This window comes from Manis javanica, chromosome 7 (assembly GCF_040802235.1).
Source record: "Manis javanica isolate MJ-LG chromosome 7, MJ_LKY, whole genome shotgun sequence".
Classification (NCBI taxonomy): domain Eukaryota; kingdom Metazoa; phylum Chordata; class Mammalia; order Pholidota; family Manidae; genus Manis; species Manis javanica.
This window is the reverse complement of record NC_133162.1, coordinates 10,336,482-10,355,600: the sequence shown is the minus strand read 5'-3', so window position 1 is coordinate 10,355,600 and position 19,119 is coordinate 10,336,482. Positions and strand designations below refer to the sequence as shown.

The 19,119-nt window shown below is 45.0% G+C and overlaps 1 protein-coding gene across 3 annotated transcripts in view; it reads left to right on the top strand.

Moving 5' to 3' along the window:
• Nucleotides 1–1,741: 1,741 nt before the first annotated feature.
• The window catches only part of PLPP4 (phospholipid phosphatase 4), a 129,064-nt gene continuing 111,686 nt past the window's right edge, over nucleotides 1,742–19,119 (top strand). Inside the window, exon 1 of one of the 3 annotated variants that reach the window (XM_073240306.1) lies at nucleotides 1,742–2,401. In XM_073240306.1, the coding sequence (XP_073096407.1) occupies nucleotides 2,346–2,401 (56 nt within the window). In that variant the 5' untranslated portion in view covers nucleotides 1,742–2,345. The remainder of the gene's footprint in view (nucleotides 2,402–19,119) is intronic. The other 2 variants (XM_073240303.1, XM_073240304.1) reach the window with 2 other exon arrangements.

The following is a 19,119-nucleotide window of genomic DNA, read 5'->3' as shown; positions in this document are numbered from 1 at the left end:
TTAGAGGGGGATAGCATAGAATTCAGGCATCAGATGGAAGGCTGAACTGGGCAGCTCTTTAGATCTATATGTTTCAAAGTCACTTCTTAATGACTACAGCAGTGAAGTCATATGGCCTTTTCAAACTCCCTCTCTAGGTATCTTTAGTATAAGCAAGAAATGAGAACATAGCACGGCACAAAGATTCTAATTCGGTGACCCTGATAACCGACCCTGGTGGGCAGGAATACTACAGCTAGGTCTCCACCACGAACCTCCCCTTGGTTCATCCCCGTGCTCTGTCAGGGGGGTTGACCAACTATGTCTTCCAAACCCCTTCCACCTTCTGCACCTAGGCTCTTGCCTCTACTGGGAATTTCCCCCCTTTCTGCTTTCCTCCTTTGTCTTACAGGAACCGACTCTCATGTTCCTCTGGCCAACCCAGACCAAAGGAATGACCCCGAAGGTCAGAAGATCTTTGAGTGATCTAGTTTTCCGAAGCACTGCTTTGCACTTACTAATACTGCTTTGCATAGTGTCTTGACCTTTTTTCATGATTTCTTGGCTCACCATCTTCTAGAGGGCAGATATGGACAATGAATTCTAGCGCCCAGCACATAGCTTTGCACAGGTTGTACTCAGTTGATGTTTACAGGTTAGTGATGTTTTACTATCCCTCCTGGCATCCAGCCATCTGACAGTCTCGGATCTGCATCATTAGGGTTCACTTGGTCGACACAGGCTCTCCTACACCACTGTGCCAACCTATGGAAGTCTAGTTGTGTCTGGGGTCGTTTCAGGGCCCAAGACACAGAGGAGACAGAACCATACCTCCTTGCTCGGAGTCCTTCCCACTCCACCCACACCTGATACTCCACATACCTGATGAGATAGTCAGTCATTCATTTATTCATCCTCTCACCAAGACTCACCAAGCAACCAAGCACGTGCCAGGCATTGGGTGTAGAGTGATGAACAAATTAAATGCAGTCCCTGCCTGTGGGGCTCTGGTGTGGAGTTCCTTTCGCACAGAGCCCCGGTTGTTCCCCCTCCGTCCACCGATGTCTCCCTAGACCCTGACATGTCTTGCCTCGGTATCTGGGATCTGGCATGTGTCCCTTTGGAGGTAGGGTCTGTTTGCCCCTTTGCTGATGCCAAAGCCCTCCTCCTAAGGTCTTCTTTCTGCCTACTCCCCCTTTTTTTCTGGGACAGAGGTGTGGCACCCCATTTCCAGGAGCCACCTCCTAATCTGTTTCCCCAGCTCAGGAAACCCTGCCTGGGTCTCTCTTAAGAGCCAGGAGAGAACTGGGTTGCCCAGGGATCATCTTATGGATGGTTACGGTTGGTGGAGTTTTGCAGCTTGAATGTCCATGTGATTTAAATTAGTAAAGCTAGAAAATATGTGCATAATCCAGACTAAAGGGAAAGCAAAGGCCAACCCCCGCTGGGCTCTGGCGTGAGGTCATGACCTCCAGGTCGCCTGCAAAGCCTTTGAGACTCACCTTTGACTCTGGACCCTGAGGTTGAGGCTCCTGGTCCTACCTGCAGCCCCAGCTCCCTCAGGTGCTATGACTGAAACCTGTGTGAGCGATGAGCTACCTGGCCGCCTGCCGGGGGCAGGGACTGGGCGGGCCTTTTTCACATTTCACAGCCAGCAGCCCAAAGCTGCCGAGGGTCGGGGTGGGGGCATACCATCCCGAGGGGCCACCTGGCGATGGTGGCGCGTAGAGGAGCCAGGCTTGCCTTTGCCTTCAGTCTGTGCCAGGGCTCCGGCGCCTGGCTGGCGCTTCCTGCAGGCAAAACGCAGCCTGAGAATGATCTCGGGGGAACTTCCTAGGAAAAAGGACGTATTTCAGGTTGGGAAGGTGTAGACAGGGAGCGCCAGGGCTGCCTCCAGCCGGAGAGAATCCCCAGCGCGTTCCTACTACCGGCCCACGTGCGTGCGCCGGGCGGCCGGACGGCGGAGCGCGAGCCGGAGGCCCGGCGGGAAGGCGCAGGGGGCGGCCGTCAGCGGGGAGCGCGCAGCGCGCGGGGAGGAGGCGGCGGGGCTTCCCCGGGCTTCCCTCCCGGGCCGCGGGCCCCCGGCGCGGGCCCAGGGCGCGGACGCGGCGCGCGGGAGCGGGGAGTCCCCGAGGCGCCCCTCGCTGGGCGCGGGGACGCAGCGCCGGAGCGCCGGGGCCCGCGGAGGGGGGTGGCGCTGGTTCCTCCCCACCGCCCCCGCCCCCGCCCGGCTCCCGCCTCCCGCCCCCGCCCGCGGCCTGGAGCGCCTCCCTCGCGCCCCGGGTCTGGCGAGCCGGCGCCGGCCGAGCTGCGGGAGTCGCCGAGAGCACCAGCTGCCGCCGCCCCGGAGCTGCTCCGGCCGCACCATGCGGGAACTGGCCATCGAGATCGGCGTTCGAGCCCTGCTCTTCGGGGTCTTCGTGTAAGTAGTGGCGCGCCGCGGGCGGGGCGCACGGCCGCGGGGACCCACGGACCGAGCGTCTCTGAGCCCCAACTTTGTTTGCGCCACCGCGTCCCGCGGGGCCTGGATTCGAGGTCCGCTCCCTGCCCAGTGCCCGGGATGTGTCCTGCGGTACCAAGGGAGGCCCTCTCGGTTCCCTTTCAGGGACCCTGGGCGCGGAAGGACCCGCGCGCGCCGGGCTGAACGTTGCTCCTGCCACCCCATCGTGTCGGGGAGCGGTCCCGCCGCCACAGGGGTCCCCACGCCTGCGCCTGTCGCCGGCTCCGCAGCCCTGCGCGGGACTCAGGGCTGCTCCCCTGGACGCGGGCACTCACTCGCGCCCGCGTCCTGGGCAAGTTGCTCCTTGTGTGCGTTTGCAGGCTTCGCCCCTGGCCCATCGCCTGTCGTCCCGTGCCGTGCCCAGGCCCGGTCTCGGTCTCCTTCCGTGTCCCTGGCTTTGGCGCCCCCCCAGGTCCTGGTGAGGGTTTTCCCAGGAGGCGTTTGCGGTGCTTCTCCCGCTGGGAAACTGTTAGTGCGGAGGCTGAGGAAGTCGGGGACCGCAGTCCGAGGTATGGGCTCCATGTGCCCTGAAACCCTGTGCTGAGTCTCCGTCCGGTTAAGGTGCGGGCGGGGGCCCTTTGAGGGCAGCAGCGCAATGCCCCTGGTAGCTCTGAGGGGCTGGTAGCTGGAAATAAGAGATCTTGGAAAGAGAAGGGGGTGCTGGCTCAGTTTCAGAGATGTCTGGACCCTAAGGTGCCCCGAGGACCCACTGCCCACCGGCCTTCTGGACCCAAACAGCGGGGAGATGTCAGTATCCCTACCTGTCAGCCCAAGCCCAGAAACCCGGTTCAGACCCACTCTGCAGCCCCTGCCATCTCCTGTCACCCAGGCACCCACAGCTTCTCCCTGCATTGGTGGGTCAGGTTCTCTCTACCCCTCTGCCCATGGCTGTTTTCTGATAAATTTTGAGTATTAAAGTTGCATGGACTTTTTCTGGATTTGTCATTTTATTTTTATTGAAAAGCCCACTGAACCGTTCCAAACAGAATTTCTCTGGATTTCTGCCCCAAATCCGGAGTCATTGATGGCAGGTGGAAGGCTGTGAGTTGACTTCTGTGCGGTGCGGCCCAGGGTACGCGCATGGAAAGAAAGGCCCTTTCTTGCATGTTTTTCTTTACCAGGGATTAAATTCATCCAGAGTATTTATTCACACCACCAGAAAGGGCCGTGAGCTCCCCCAGATGCAGGCAAGCCCCCTCTCCCAGCTTTTGACTAAACACTAGTGTTATTCAGTGGAAAGAAGAAATGAGAAAAACTTCAGTTGGGTCTTGATGTATTTGGGAAAACAGAAAACACGTTTCCTTCCTCTTACTCTATTTCTACCTTTGGGATATACAGGAAAACTGGTAATTGCTGTGTGATCAGATGGGGACAATTTCCAATGGCAGACAGGATATACCCCATTGAATTATGATGTGATAGAAATGATAGTGCTCAGTGCACAGTAGGGTTTACTATTGGTTAGTTAATGTGCGTGTGCAGTGCTGAAATAAAGTGAGGTAGGCTCTTAGGCTGCCTGGTTTGATTGCTGCTGGGACTTGTCAGATTAAAAAGGCTCCAGTGATATGTAAATACTTATATGGTTTTCAAACATCCCCCAAAACATTCATGAAATGTTTACAAATAAATAATGGTCTATGCACTGGATTTGAAAACTTGATTATCACCGTTATATGTGGTTCTTGCTCCCTCGAAGGATGTCCTGTAAACACCGGGCAGGTGGTTTATGTTTTTTTCTCCAAGTTTCCCCTTTGTATTAATTACTTAATGGGGGATCTGCTGACCCCAAAAGGGAAACCCTTGGGCAGTGATGGCTGATTCCCTGGCTTTTTGGATGATTCCGTGGTTTTATATAAAATCGGAAATATGAACAGTGTGTCCAACTTGTGGCTTTTACCTGCAAAGACAGCTTTTGTATCTGCGCAAGACTGCCTGGGTGGGAGTTGAATGTTCAGATGCTCTTATCATCAGGCAGATAACGACTTGGGAAGGACAGGCTTGGAGCACGGTTACAGATGACCCTTTGTTTTCTCAGATAAGCTGCTGGGGAGGTGACAGGGGCTGACTTCTGGGGGGAGTTTTATTCTTCCTTTTGCCAGTGCTGGTCTGATAGCAAGATTCAGTGGCGTGTAGCCACCTCTGCTTGTGGAGATGGTGGTCTCAGCAGCAGGGTGTTACCCCAGTCAGTTTAGAAAGTTCTGGTCAAGCTGAATCCAGTTTCTCTTAGCTGATACCATTCATCATCTGGTTCTGCTTGGTAGATCTACCCTATTTCTCAGGATAAGAGAATAATCATTTTTTGTGGGGATATCTTACTTCTTTGCAAACTGCTGCCTCTGGGAAACATCATCTATAGATGCACCTGTTCTCTGATCATATTTGCTCTGCATGAGAGCAGGACCCCACTGCCTGATGCCCATGTGCCCCTGTAGATTTGACGTTAGTGCTAATGAAATGCATTTTTGAACCTATGGATAGTAGAGGTATGTGCTTTTCTCTTGCTCCATCCATAGACCAGGGTTAGTGCTGAGTTTTGGTGGTTCAGAATTCTAAGAGGATGTGCTCCAGAAAAAAACCCCAAAGTTGGCCCAAAGGGTGCTCAGACTTTCTGGGCAGTTCTGACTAAGAAGCTCAATCACTGGGAAGAAAATTAGCAATTAGTCATGCAAATCAGGGCTGGCACATAGTTTAACATAACAAGAAATAAATTGGAGGAATCCAGTGTTTAGGAAAAAATCAAACTTAGATGTGCAGCTTTGAGGTTGCATTTAGTCTTGTGGGCCTGGAGGCCTGTTTGTTCCTATGTAGGGGCTGGGTGCTGAGCAGACAGAAAGAGTACCAGTGGGCTTCCTCCATTCTGCTGCCACACAAGACTCCAGCAGAGATTCTGGGAATGGTTCTGTGCATGCCAAAGCCAGCACCTGACCTTGTTGAGAAAGCAGTTTGGAAACGAGGGGCCAGTCAGTAGCCCCAGCACCAATGGTATTCTACTTGCCCTTTACTCCTATCACCAGTACAGTAACTACCATTTATTGAGGGCTTACTATGTGCCGGGCACTAATGGAGAGGCTTGCATATATCATTTGAGCCTGTATGCACCTGGTGAAGAGGTCTCTTGGTAGTCTACTCACGCAGGAAGAAACTGAAGCATGAAAAGATTAAGATCTGAGATCCGAGCCTAGGCGCTCTTGCTGTGGTATCTGGACTCTCCATCACCTCGCTGTACTGTTTTAGAAAAGTTAGCAGCCAGCGTTGGACATTTGAGGGCTTACTATGTGCAAAAGGCATTCCTTGGGATTTCTTTTTTAAGCCTGTGTGACTTGAGGTGAACTCTTCATTTTCCCCACTTTACAAATAAAGAAACCAAGGTTCAGGAAGGTTAAGCCCCGGCAGGCAGACACTCACCTAGCAAAAGGTATAACCTGGATTCAAACAGGCAATTAATTGACCCATGCCTCAAAGCCAGAGATAGAATACTTCAGGCACCAGCTTCCAAGCTAGGGCGACAATGACTGCATCCTGGAAGCCATCCCCTTACATGACCCGTCATCTCCAGAGGAGCCGATGCACAGCCTGGAGTGATGGGTGGGGAGAGATGTCGCTGTTCTCAAACCAGATTCTTAGGAGACTGTCTTGCCAATGGGTTTCTGCCCCGGGCAAATTCACTGTGGATTCAATATGACCAAAGAAATGACAGTAGAACATTCTTGGGGTGAATGGGTTATACCCAACTTTATTCCCATGGTGGCAGGTCAGTCACTAAAATCCCATCCACTCAGAGCGAGTCTGTACGCAGCAAGCTGGTCTCTGCCTCTGGGCCTCTCTACCCCCGCAGCCGTCTCAGTTTCTGTCCTCGGCGCTGCCTTCCTGCTCTCCTGCAGCCTTGCAGCCATGCCACCATGTCTCATAGAGCCCTGGGCAGAGCTCTTTATAGAGAGTCAATAACGACTACTGCCCACACGTGTGCAGTGAGCAAACCGTCCAGGGCCAGGAGAGAATCCTGGCCACAGGAACCTTCACTTTATCCACAGATGCCATGTCAAAGGTGGAGGGGTAGCAGTTGTAGTTCACATGCCCTAATAGATGGGGTGAGGGCATGCTACATATTTGGAGGGGAAGATGTGGTGAAATAAATTACAGGTAAGAACGTAAGTGCTAGCATTAAAGAATTAGAGGCATATTCCTTCTCTCGCAGCTGTTGGCCTTCACCCTCCAGGACATAAGGTCCTTTGGAACAGCCTTTACTGACAGCACAGCAGGAAGGGCCCTGGGAACAGGACGGTGAACTGAACAGCTGGCTGGGGGAAAGGCCATCTACCTGTTTCAGTTGTGAGCCTGGGGTCCCGGGGGTCCTCAGTCCCTCCCCCCATCCGCCCGTCCCTGCCTCTCCTCTCTCCCCTCTGTGGCTTCTGGTTGGTCCCTGGTTGGGATGTCCCTCCAGGAGCTGTGGGTCTGCTCAGGGTGCCAGGTTGCCCAGGAAACGGCATTGGTCTCTCCTCAGATGGTCCCAGCGTCCTTCTTAGAGCTCTTGCACCACAGGAGGCCTGTGCCAGGTGTTGGGGATGATCAGAGAAGGTAGGTTGAGGACTTCCCAGGAGCTCACAGTGTGGCAAGCAAGCGTGTGACAGCACAATTAGTGATTTTCCCTGGTGCGATCACTTTGGAAAGTTTGCCTCCAAACATTTTACCATTCATCCTGTTGACAAATGCTTAGCTGGCCCCTTCGAGGTGCCTGCCCTCCCCTTCACTCATATGCTTAGGTTGGTGTAATTCCAAACAGACGTAGGGGAACTTGGTGCATCAGTTGGTCCCCGTGAGTTGCTTGAGGGCACTGGCTGCCAGGTAGATTTTTGGAATATTGACAGGAAGGAGTAGATCTTTCATAATTACCTGTAAGCGTCCAGACTGGGATTCCAGGCTGGGGACGGTTGTGGTAGTTGGAGCAAAGTGCTCAGTTCACTTTAATCAGTCCCGGAAGGGATGAGAAGGAGGACCCGGGTGCCAGGGAAGGCTGTCCATAGCTCACATCTCATCTGGGTCTTCAGCATCGTCTGGCAGGTGCAGAGGTCCTGCCCCAGTGACATTCTTGCGGACGGAGCATTGGAAGCTGAAGCCTGGAGGCACATTTTGGTTGGGATCAGACTCCCAGGTATGACCTCAGCATAGAGTGAGAGTTTGGGGAGGGGTGTAAGAGCAGCAGGAAATGAGTCTGGGCCTAGACTGCTGATGGTGTGAGCGCCCTGCAGGGAGCGGGGGGCTTTCCTTTAGAGGCAGTAACCAGGTCCCCTCAGGGGCTTCAGACAAAAAGCGCCATGATCAGACTCTTGTCCAGGGGTGGAATGTAGGGCAGGGAGGCCCTGTTACTTTTGTGAGGACAGTACCAGCTCTGTGCTGGGCCCCACTATGCTCTCCAGGGCCTGTTTTATTCCGCCTGGCCTGTGGTCAGTCATTGGCACGGCGGGCTCTGGATGGGAACTATTGTGCTGTGGAGCTAGCACCGCATCTTTATCTTCTTTGCTTTCCTCATATCCCAACCAAGGCCTTGGCACAAGCATGTTTGGTGCCTCCTGAATGCTCACCAGGTTGCACTCGATTTCCAGCCATTGTTTTGATAGACCTCTGAGTGTTCTGCATCAGTCCAGGGCAAGGCTTCCTAAAGGGTGGTTGGCAGACCACCTGCAGCAGAATTCTCTGGGGCTCCGTTCAGACTGGATGGGATCAGCAGACAGAATGGAGCCCTGGGAATCTGCATTGTCAACAGGTGATCCTTCTGTCACCATGTGTGGGGACTACTGACATCAGTCTGCACCCTCGTGCGGTCAAAGGTCTCCTCCGTTTCTTCTCTCCTTTCTGGCCATGCAGGAGACTACATTTCCCAAACCCCTGCCTTTACTATCGGCCCTAAGGTAGACCAGGTGGAACATGAATGCAATGACAGGTGCCACTTCTGGGTCGAGGCAACATATGTCCCTTTAGTGGCCTGTCATTGTCCTCCATTGGTGGTGAGCATGGGGGCCACGTATTGAGATAGCAGAGCCGCAAGATGCCCGCAGCTGGCAGCTGCCCCGGAGTGTCATGCCGTTGGGTTTGGACTTCGTGGGACAGAAGGAAACTTCCTGTGCTAACTGGGATTTGGAGATTGATCAGGCTATTGTAGCATAAGTCTATTCTATCTAACTCATACACCTTTGAAAATTTTGCTTGCTTTCTAGAAATAGAGTTGTTTGCGACAGTGGTATAATGAAAGACCATGGGCTTTGGGTCTAGACGGGTCTGTATTTGGATCTTGGCTCTGCCACTAACCTGCAAGTTGCCTAGAATCTCTGAACCTCAGTTTCTTTGTGTGGGAAATGGGAATAAAGCTTACTTCATTGGATTTTACTAGATAATTAAATGCCTACAGTGCACAGAACAAAAATTAGGTGCCTTCTCCCCATTCTTTAGAGTATCTATTAAATACATGAAGTGTCTAAGAATGGCAGGGTAACTGTAATGGTCATGATTGTAGCCTTTGGCAGCTGGTTGCCAAAACTTGAATCTTGGTTTTGATTATTAGCTGTGTGAGCCTTTTGGGGAAAGTGTTTATCCAGCTTAAGTCCTTGTTTTCCCATTTGTTCTATGGGAATATTAGCAGGATCCTGAATATAAGGGTCATGAATATTAAACAAGAGAGTATTCTGCTCATTGTGGGTGCTCAACAAGTGGAAATGTTATTATCTTTTTATTAATGAATCCATAATGTACACTAAAGATAAATGCCATAAGTAGCTAAGATACTCATATTACAAATGGTTTAGTCAGGATTTCTATAGAATAATAAACACCTTTAAATTTGTTTTAAATGATTCCTCTTAGCGCCCCCCCCCCCGCCAAAAGTGAGGTATGTAACTTGCCATTCATTCCCATCCCACTCATTTTGATGTAATCTGTTTGAGTATGTGCCCCAAATCAGATGTATTTCCATACTTGTCATTCTGAGATTTGTTTTTGTGTAGGGCATTTTTCTTTAACTCTTACATCATAAAATTTCACCATGTATCTTGCTGAATTTCAAAATAATTCTTTTAATAGCTATATGGGATTCTCTTTGTCTCCATAATTCATGAAACCATTCTTCAAATGTTTTGAACTCAAATCATTTGAGTTTTTATTTTTTCTTTATTTGCCAACTGTATTTGCTTTGTATGGAACACAGCAATGAACATTTTTATACATGAGGATGTTTGTGCCCCACCATATTTTTTCTCACCATTCAATGAGCCGTGTGTATCCCTCTTAGGGCAGTGTGGGTGGCTTGCTGTCTAATGGAAGGGGGTGGCCTCTGGCTTGTAGTTTCTCAATGGTGACTTAAATTGCTGGCCATTTACAACTGTGATTCTAGGACATGGAATCAAATGTGTTATTAGCATAACTGCATTAGATAATAAGGCAGGAAAACGCTGTGCTACCATCATTTCCTTCCAAGTCTGCATCCATTACCTAGACTTCTGTCGGGTGCCTGCTGCAGGGATTTTCCATCAGATACCCTCTCTGCTCCCAACTGGGCATGTGGGACCACATGTGCCGAGCACCTCTCCCCTCCTTGGGAAGCCTGCTGCCATGTCATCTGACAAATGGCACATCCTTCTGTTTGAAATATTATTTGCCACTGTAAAGTGAGTTGGCTGTTCCCAGAATTCCGGGAATCGACGACATTTTCCCAGAGGGAGAGAAATGCTTATAACAATACAAAAGGAGATGATCAGTTTCATAACTCGTGGATAAAGTTATCTCAATTAGTTAAAAAGATTATGCCTTTTATGACCCACACAAGGCTCATAAAAGCTCCATATCTCTATTTGTCTATAATAGAATTTTTACATATGAAAATCATCTTAGCAATACTGCTTCTTTAAAAAATGTCATCTTGGTGCTGTGTGGGTGAGTTAGAAACACTGGTTCATGGTGAGGAGGTGAATTCATACAGGACCATACATACCTGCGGGTGTGTCCTCGTCGTTCAACTGAAGGCCTGACGGTGTTGAGGGGCTTGGAGATGCCTGAGATGGGGGAGCGGGAAGCAAAGAAGAGCTGGGACTGTGGAGCCCAGGGACAGCTTTTAATATGTTGACTTTGAAAAATTGTCCCACGGAGTCTAGAGACTAGCTGCCATGCTGGTGCCACAAAGGAGCAGGAATCAGTTCCAGGAGCACTGAGGTTGGTTTCCAGAAAGGTAGCAGTCTGCCAGTGACTGCTACATGTTTTTTCCTTACCAGAGTGTTTTAAAAACGTGTTTTTATTGAAGTATTACTTTAAACCACATGAAATTGCAGATACTTGACTGTTTTGACCTAAAAAAACAGGAATTTCATTTAGTTCAATGTAAAAATAATGCACACAAAGGAAGTGCATGATTCATAATTGCACAGCCGCCCAGAGTACCCTCTACCCACCAAGCCCCTTTCCACCCCTCGAGGGTCTCCATTACCCTGACCTTGAACACCATTTTTGCACTCTGTGTCAGTGGAATCGCACAGGGTGTACTCCTGTGTGTGACACTTTTTGCTCGGCATGTTTTTGAGGTTCCTCCTTGTTGTGTGCGGTTGTTGGTTAATTCTCACTGCTGTAGAGTGTTTCATTGCACTGCAATGAAATTTAACTGCAGCTCTTTCTTAACTCCTTTTACTGTTTATGGATATTTGGGTTACTTACTGTTTTTGGCTGCTAAGCATAATGCTGCTGTTGGTTTTGGTGAACACATTTGTAATTTCTGTTGGGTATATACTTAGGAGTGGAAATGCTGGGTTATTCATCCGAGGTTTTTAAGCAAGAACTGGCTTCCCTTAGTCCTACTCTAATTATGAAAGAGATTTAGTGTGCATGCTGCCTCAATCTGGATCTGTTGAACAGCTACTTTGTGTAAAGCACATGGTGGCCCTGACGAGTGGTGACGAGTGGTGTTGCAGGAGGGTGGCAACATGGCGCTGCAGTAACTTATGGGCTTTGGAGTTGAATCTGGACTGCTGAGTTAAAGATGTAGCTTCCTCATCGGTAAAGTGGGAACAAGAATATCACCTTCCAGGAGGCTATAAAGAAGAAGTGATGTAATGTGTGACACATGCCTACTACAAAGCTGGCACAGAGTAGGTGTTAAAGCCAACCTCCAGTCCTTCCTCCATCCCCCTTCCCTCCTCTGGGGAGGTGGTGATATAGGTCAATTAAAATATACCCCATATCACAATGTAATAAAGCTCTCAATGCCACAGTAGAGCTGAGACTTGAACTAGGATGTAGGTAGTTCGGAAGAGGCATTCCAAATAATTGTCTGGGAAGCCATTGAGAAAAAGCAATGGCCAATACGTATGTCTGAGTCGGTATCTTTTAATTGACCTGTATCCCACCTTGGTTAGAGAGGAAAGAAAGGAGACAAGATTTAACACTTACCGTGTGCCAGCTTTGTCTTAGGCACTTGTCGTACCTTAGATGGTTTAAGCTTTGTAATCCCCTGAAAGGTGATATTGTTTTCCTAATTTACAAAGTTAAGAGTTAATGTTCCTCATACACAGAAAGCTTTTACCAATTAATAAGAAAAGCACTCTTTACATTTAGGGTTATTAATGATAGATATGTACTTATTTGCCATTGCAGGCTTTGGATTCACGGTTACCAAAGGTTCAAGGGTAGCTTGTTTACTATCTAACCATCTAATTTTAACTCACTTATTACGCTATTATAAACACAGTCTGATGATTCTGTATTTCTCTCCCTTCCTATTCTCCCTCCTCCACTCTTTATATGTTAGGTGTTTTATTCTGTACTCTTTTGTGTTTCCCTGGACTGCTTTTGTGGATAGCTGATTTTATTTTTTCCTTTAGTTAGTATTTGATTGGTCTGCTCTCTTTGCTGTGATCTTATTTTCTCTGGTGACATCTATTTAGCCTTAGGAATTCTTCCATCTAGAGCAGTCCCTTTAAAATACTCTGTAGAGGTGTTTGTGGGAGGCAAATTCCCTCAGCTTTTGCTTATCTGGAAATTGTTTAATCCCTCCTTCAAATTTAAATAATAATCTTGCTGGGTACAGTATCCTTGGTTCAAAGCCCTTCTGTTTCATTGCATTAAATACATCATGCCATTCTCTTCTGGCCTATAAGGTTTCTGTTGAGAAGTCTGATGATAGCCTGATGGGTTTTCCTTTTAAGATGATCTTTTTTCTCTCTCTAGCTGCCTTTAATACCCTGTCCTTGTCTTTGATCTTTGCCATTTTAATTATTATATGTCTTGGTGTCCTCCTTGGGTCCCTTGTGTTGGGAGATCTGTGGGTTTCCATGGTCTGAGAGATTATTTCCTTCCCCAGCTTGGGGCAGTTTTCAGAAATTATTTCTTCAAAGATACTTTCTATCCTTTTTTCTCTCTCTTCTTCTTCTGGTACCCCTATTATGTGAATATTGTTCTGTTTGGATTGGTCACACAGTTCTCTTAATACTCTTTCATTCCTGGAGATCCTTTTATCTCTCTCTGCCTCAGCTTCTCTGTATTCCTGTTCTCTGATTTCTATTCCATTAACAGTCTCTTGCACCTCATCCAGTCTGCTCTTAAGTCCTTCCATTGGTGGTTTCATTTCTGTTATCTCCCTCTGGACTTCATCCCTTAGCTCTTGCATATTTCTCTGCAGGTCCATCAGCATGGTTATGACTTGTATTTTGAATTGTTTTTCAGGAAGATTGGTTATATCTATCTTGCCAGGCCCTCTCTCTGGCATTCTTTGAGTGATTTCGGACTGGACCTGGTTCTTCTGCCTTTTCATGGTGATAGAAATGATCACCGGCATGTGGTGCATGTGTCAGCTGGAAGAACAAAGTCCCTTCCTGCTTGCTGGTTGCCTTGCCCTTCTCCACTGCCTGTGCTGGTTACTCGCACTCAGGGAGCAGTCTCTGGGTTTTTTCCCTGAGTTGTCATGGGCAGGGTGGCCCTCAGGATGGCCTAGTGCACTGCCGGGGACGGAGGCAGGCCGGGTGTGTTCTCCTGTGAGAACGGCGCCCCTTCATGCCTTCTGGACTTTCCGCGGCTTCTTCTGCCTGTGCCAGGTGGCTGTGCCCTGGGGTCAGCCCATGGGTCTGGCCCGGTTAGCTGTGCAGTAGGAGAAGACTGTGTGTGGTTGCTGTGGGTGGGGCTGCTCCCCGGCTGGTCCACAGCAATGGCGAGTCAGCTGGTTTGCTTTCAGTGCTGGGAGTGGGGGAATGAATGGCAGGCTGCTTATTGCCATGAGGGGCTTTGGAGCTGCATTGCCACCCAGGGGGTTAGGGCGCCTGAAGTTCCTTAAGATTCCCAGCCTGCTGGACTGAGTGTGCCAGGACAATTTTGTCCACCTGTTAGACCCTTGTCCCTTTAAGACTTTTAAAGTGCCTGCTTTTCTTTTGTCCCAGGGGAGCTGGCTGTGGAGACCTGCTTGCAGTCTCCATCTCAGATTTTACTTTTCTGTTTCTCTAATATCCAGTACACCATGCAGTATGTGTCTGTGCTCCCAGTGGAGATTACTAGGGCTGGTTACTTAGCAGTCCTGTGCTTCCACTCCCTCCCCACTCTGACTCCTTTCTTCCCGCTGGTGAGCTGGGGTGGGGGAAGGCTTGGGTCCCGCTGGGTCACGGCCTTGTATCTTACCCTTTTCATGGGATGCTGAGTTCTCGCAGATGTAGATGTAGCCTGGCTGTTGTATCTTCTGGTCTCTCTTTTAGGAATAGTTGTATTTGCTGTATTTTCAAAATATATATGGTTTTGGGAGGAAATTTCCCCTGCCCTACTGACGCTACCATCTTCTACCTCCCATCCGAATAGAGCTCTTTAAAAGAAAAATGGACAATAGCTAGGAAGAGCCAACTAACAAAAACACAAATAACTAATACACATTTAAATATGTGATTTCCATAGAAATGTAGATATGCATCTGTAAACAACAAAAGAACGTTGCATATAGATTAGCACAAGCTTTTTATGTGGTACAATGGAAGAATATATAGCCATTGAAATTATTATATAGATCACTATTTGTTGACTTGGGAAGATATCCATAAACTATTGTTAAGTAGTTAAGTGATTAAGTGATTAAAAAGCAGGTTAAATAAGTATGCATAATGCTGCTTTAGTGTGGTCATGTAATAAAATTGATTTGTGTCCATTTCTGTAAGAAAAGTAGATATAAAGATGTACAACAAAATCTTAATGGTGGTTATTTTGGGCTGATGGGATTATATAATATTCGCTTTTTTTATTACTATTTGTTGTCTAAATCATTTTATAGTAAACATTATTACTTTCACACATAATCAGGAAAACCAATATGGACCTTTCCTGTTACTGGGTAAAAAAGAAGTTAATGAGATATTGTTAGGGCACTGGATGATTCTTGTGTGATTGCTTTAGGAATATCTGAAATGTCAAAAGTCAGCCTTTCCACATTTTATATCAACTAAAATATTTAAAGGAAAATACTTACCTTAGAAAGTAAGAATTAACACATAGCATTTGCAAGATTTTGGTGAAATAGTTGTGATCAAATGCTGCAGGTGGAATTGTAAATGGACATAATCCTTTGGGAGAGCAATACTGCAGTGCATAGACAGTCATAATATCACTCCTGTCCTTTGACTTGTACTCTTAGAAAAACGCATCGAGGTGCTGATGTAGAGATGCTAACATAGTCATGTATAAAAGTGTTCTTTGCTGTGTTCCATACAATGCAAAGCAAATATAGTTGTCAAAAATTAAATAAATTAAAACTCAGAGAATCAACATTTAAAGAATGGTTTGATAAATTATGGACACAAAGAGAATACTATATGGCTATTAGAAGAATTATTTTGAAAATCAGGAAGACACATGGTGAAATTTTATGATGTAATAGTTAAAGAAAAAAGCCCTACACAAAAATATATTTCAGAATTGCAACAACTGGAAATATGTCTGATTTGGGCAAATTTTCAAAAGGATTACACAAAAGTGAATGTGATGGTAATGAGTGTGTTTCCCCTCATTAACATTTTTTTTAAGATTATAAAACAGTTGTAAAAAAAAAAAAAAAAACAGTTGTAAAAATAAAACAGTAGGCAAAGTGTAAGTTTCCCTGAACTCCTTCACTTCTGTCTGCCATTCCCTTCACCTTTTAAACTTTTAAACCCACATTTATATATAATAAAAAAGAAAGCTGAGAAGACATTTTATCTATAAATTTTTTTACTTTATCTTGGAGATATTTTCTCACTATATAGAGCTACTTGATTCTTTTATTTGGCTGTGTAGCGTTCCCTTGTATAATACTATGCATGGAATTTTAGAGTGGTTTCATAATTTGCTACAGCAAACATTTCATTTCTGCATATGCTGTAGTGCACCTGCTAAATTATTGCTGTGGTTAAGTTTTGCAAGTGAAATTTCTTGGTCAAAAGGCACATACTGTTTAAATTCTGACAGATACCACCAGTCATCCACCCAAATGGCTATACATACTTACATTCTACCAACAGTGTGAAGGCATCTATTATTTGACATCCTTGCCAATGCTGGATGTTATTAATGTTTTATATTTAGACCACTGGAGGGAAGATAGCATTTGCATCTTTTTGCTCTGTGTATCTTTAGTGAAAAATCTGTCATTTATTTCCCTTTATCCATGCTTTTACTGGATCTTTAAATTTATCTTGCTGATGTGTAGGAGTGCTTTTATGCCTTAGAGATATTAATAGTTTCTTTCATATGTTGCAAATGTTTTCTCCATATCTTTGGTTGACTTTTAAATTTCTTTGCAATTTCTATTATTGTGCACATCTTGATTCCTATGTATTTAAATCTTTCAATCTCTTCCTTTATGGTTTCAGAGTTCCTGTCCTGTTTAGAAAGTCCTTTCTCATCTAAAATAGAATTACTCTTCTGTATTGTATTGTATACTTTTGTTCTTTGATTTTAATGCTTTGATGTATTGGAAGTTTGCTTTTTATTTATGGAGTGAGGTAGAGGGTTTAAGTTTTCATGCATATGGTTTTTTGGTTATGAAATAGACATTGTTTTCTTAGTGACTGGATTGTAACCATTACTGGATACAGATTTTCATATATCCATGGGATTGTAAGTGAATTCTATTCTGATTATCTGTTTGCCTGGTGGTGACTCAGTGTAACATTTGAGTTATTGTAGTTCTGTAGTACATTTAGATATCTTAGGAGAAATGACCTCTTCACCCTGGGAAGGAGCGTAGCCAAAGGTTCAGGTTGCTGGCTCCAGGGCCAGGATGCCTGGGTTCAAAGCACTAATCTGCTATTTACTAACTATGTGAAGTTGGAGATTGCTTTCTCTCTGTTTGGTGGGTACAAAGCTCTATATTAAAGCAAGTTAGCTGTGTTTTTCAGATATTCTCTATTCACCCTCTTTCAAATTCACTATTTTTAATTTGGTCTAAATGTGAAGATATGCTACCTTTGTCAAACTTGGGTAAATAAACATTCACTTTCTTTTAGAGGTTTAACTAATATTTTGTTGTACTGCTACCAAAGTATTGTTTTCCTTTTTTTGTGTGTTTTGATGTTTTTTTTCCCTCTTCATTTCTTGCTTCTGCCTGAATAGCCCAAGTTTTCTTTTCTATCCTCTTTTTTTCCCTCTAGTGATTTAGAAGTCAAAATTCCTATGTCTACATTTCTAGTTAGTGTTCTTAAATATTACCTTCTGGTGAACCTTTTATCATTGTGAAGTTTCTATTTTTGTGTTAGTATTCCTTATCTTGAAGTCTACTTTATTTAATATAGAGCTGTATTATCTTTCTTGAGACTAATTTCTGCACAGAATAGGATTTTATAAAAAAATTATAAATTTTATTATTATTAAAATTCTTTTATTTTCAACCTATCTATATTTTTATGTTTATTGTATGTCTTTTGTAAACAGAAAATTTAGTTGTACTTTAAATTTTTTCCAGTCTGGCGAGTCTCTGCCCTTTAATTGGAGTGGTTAAGCCATTTGTAGTTAATGCAATTATTGATATCGTTGACTTTAGGTCTACCGCTTTGCTGTTTGTTTTCTATTTGTCCCATCTGTTTTTTTCTCTGTTAGATTAATCAAATACTTGTTAATATTCCATTTTATCAACTTTATTTTATTTTTAGCTACACCTCTTAAGAATTTTTAAGTAATTTCCCTAGAGATTACAATATGCATTTTTTTATTTGCCACTATTAAGTCAGTATTACACCATTTCATGTACAATGTAAAACTTACTTTCATTTCTTCTTTTATGCCTTTGATACATTGCCATAGATTTCACTTCTTTGTATAAGTTGCATAAAACATTTAAATTATTTGCATCTTAAACAACCAGTGTACTTTCACAGAAATTAAGTTAAACATATTTTACCCACATATGAACCATTTCAAATGCTCCTTACTACTTCTTTCAGATTTGGTTTTTCCTTTAGGATTATATACCTTCAGTCTGAAGAACTGTAGCATTTCTTGCAGGGCAGGTTTGCTAGAAGTGAAGTATCTTGGCTGTTGTTTTATTGGAATTTTCTTTATTTTGCCTTAATGTTTGAAAGACATTTTTGTTGGGTATAGAACTCTATATTGACAGTTTTCTTTCAAGACTTTAGAGATGGTTTTGATTTGCCTTGTAGATTCCATTATTTCTGATGAGAAGTCAGCTGCCACTGTTATTGGTGCTTTCCTGAATGACATGTTTTTCTGCTTGGCTGTGTTTAAGAGTTTCTCTTCATTTTTGACTTTCAGAAGTTTGACTATAATCTGTCTAGATTGGTTTCATTTGTATACATCCTGCTTGGATTCATGGAGATTCTTGGAGCCATGGTTTGATGCATTTAACCAATTAAATATTGTTAAGACATTATTTTTTCAAATTATTTCTTCTCCCAGTCCCTCTCTCTCCTTTCCTTTTGGTTTGTCCATTTCACATGTATTAGACAGTTTGATATTGTGCCACATGACTTGGCTGCTCTATTTTTAAAAAGTATTTTTTCTTCCTGTGGCTCAGTTTAAGATAATTTCTCTTGACTTATCTTCAAATTGACTAATTCCTTATTCTACTGTGTCTATTCTGTCTAAGCCCATGCAATAATTTTTTTTTATTGCAGGTGTTCATATTTTTTAAGTTCTAGAATTTCCATTTGGTTCTTTTTTAGAGTTTTAGTTTCTCTAGTGATGTTTTCCACCTGTTCACCCATTCTCTTCATCTTTCTCTATAATGTTTTAATATATTCCTAATAGAAAGTCCTTTTCTGCTAATCCCAACAACAGGTTATCCATGGGTCTATTTTTTTTTTCTGTTGATTATGGGTCACAATTTCTAGCTTCTTTTACATGTGTAGTAATTTTAAATTGCTTATTTAGACACAGTGAATCATATACTATGGAGATGCTGGGCCATTATTGTCTGATAAAGATTCTGAGTTTGTTCTTGCATTCAGAGAATTTACTGTTGGATCACCTTAATCCTTGGAGCCTTGACTCTAGGCTATGTTTGGGTAAGTCTGTCTTGGTTTTTCCTTTTATCTTAGGGTGCATCCTGTAGTCTTGGGAGGTGTTTTTTATTCCTTTGGTGTGGCTCCTCTGAGCTTTCAGCAGATAGTCTAACCTGGAGAATTTTCAGCTCTATCTCTCAGCACCAG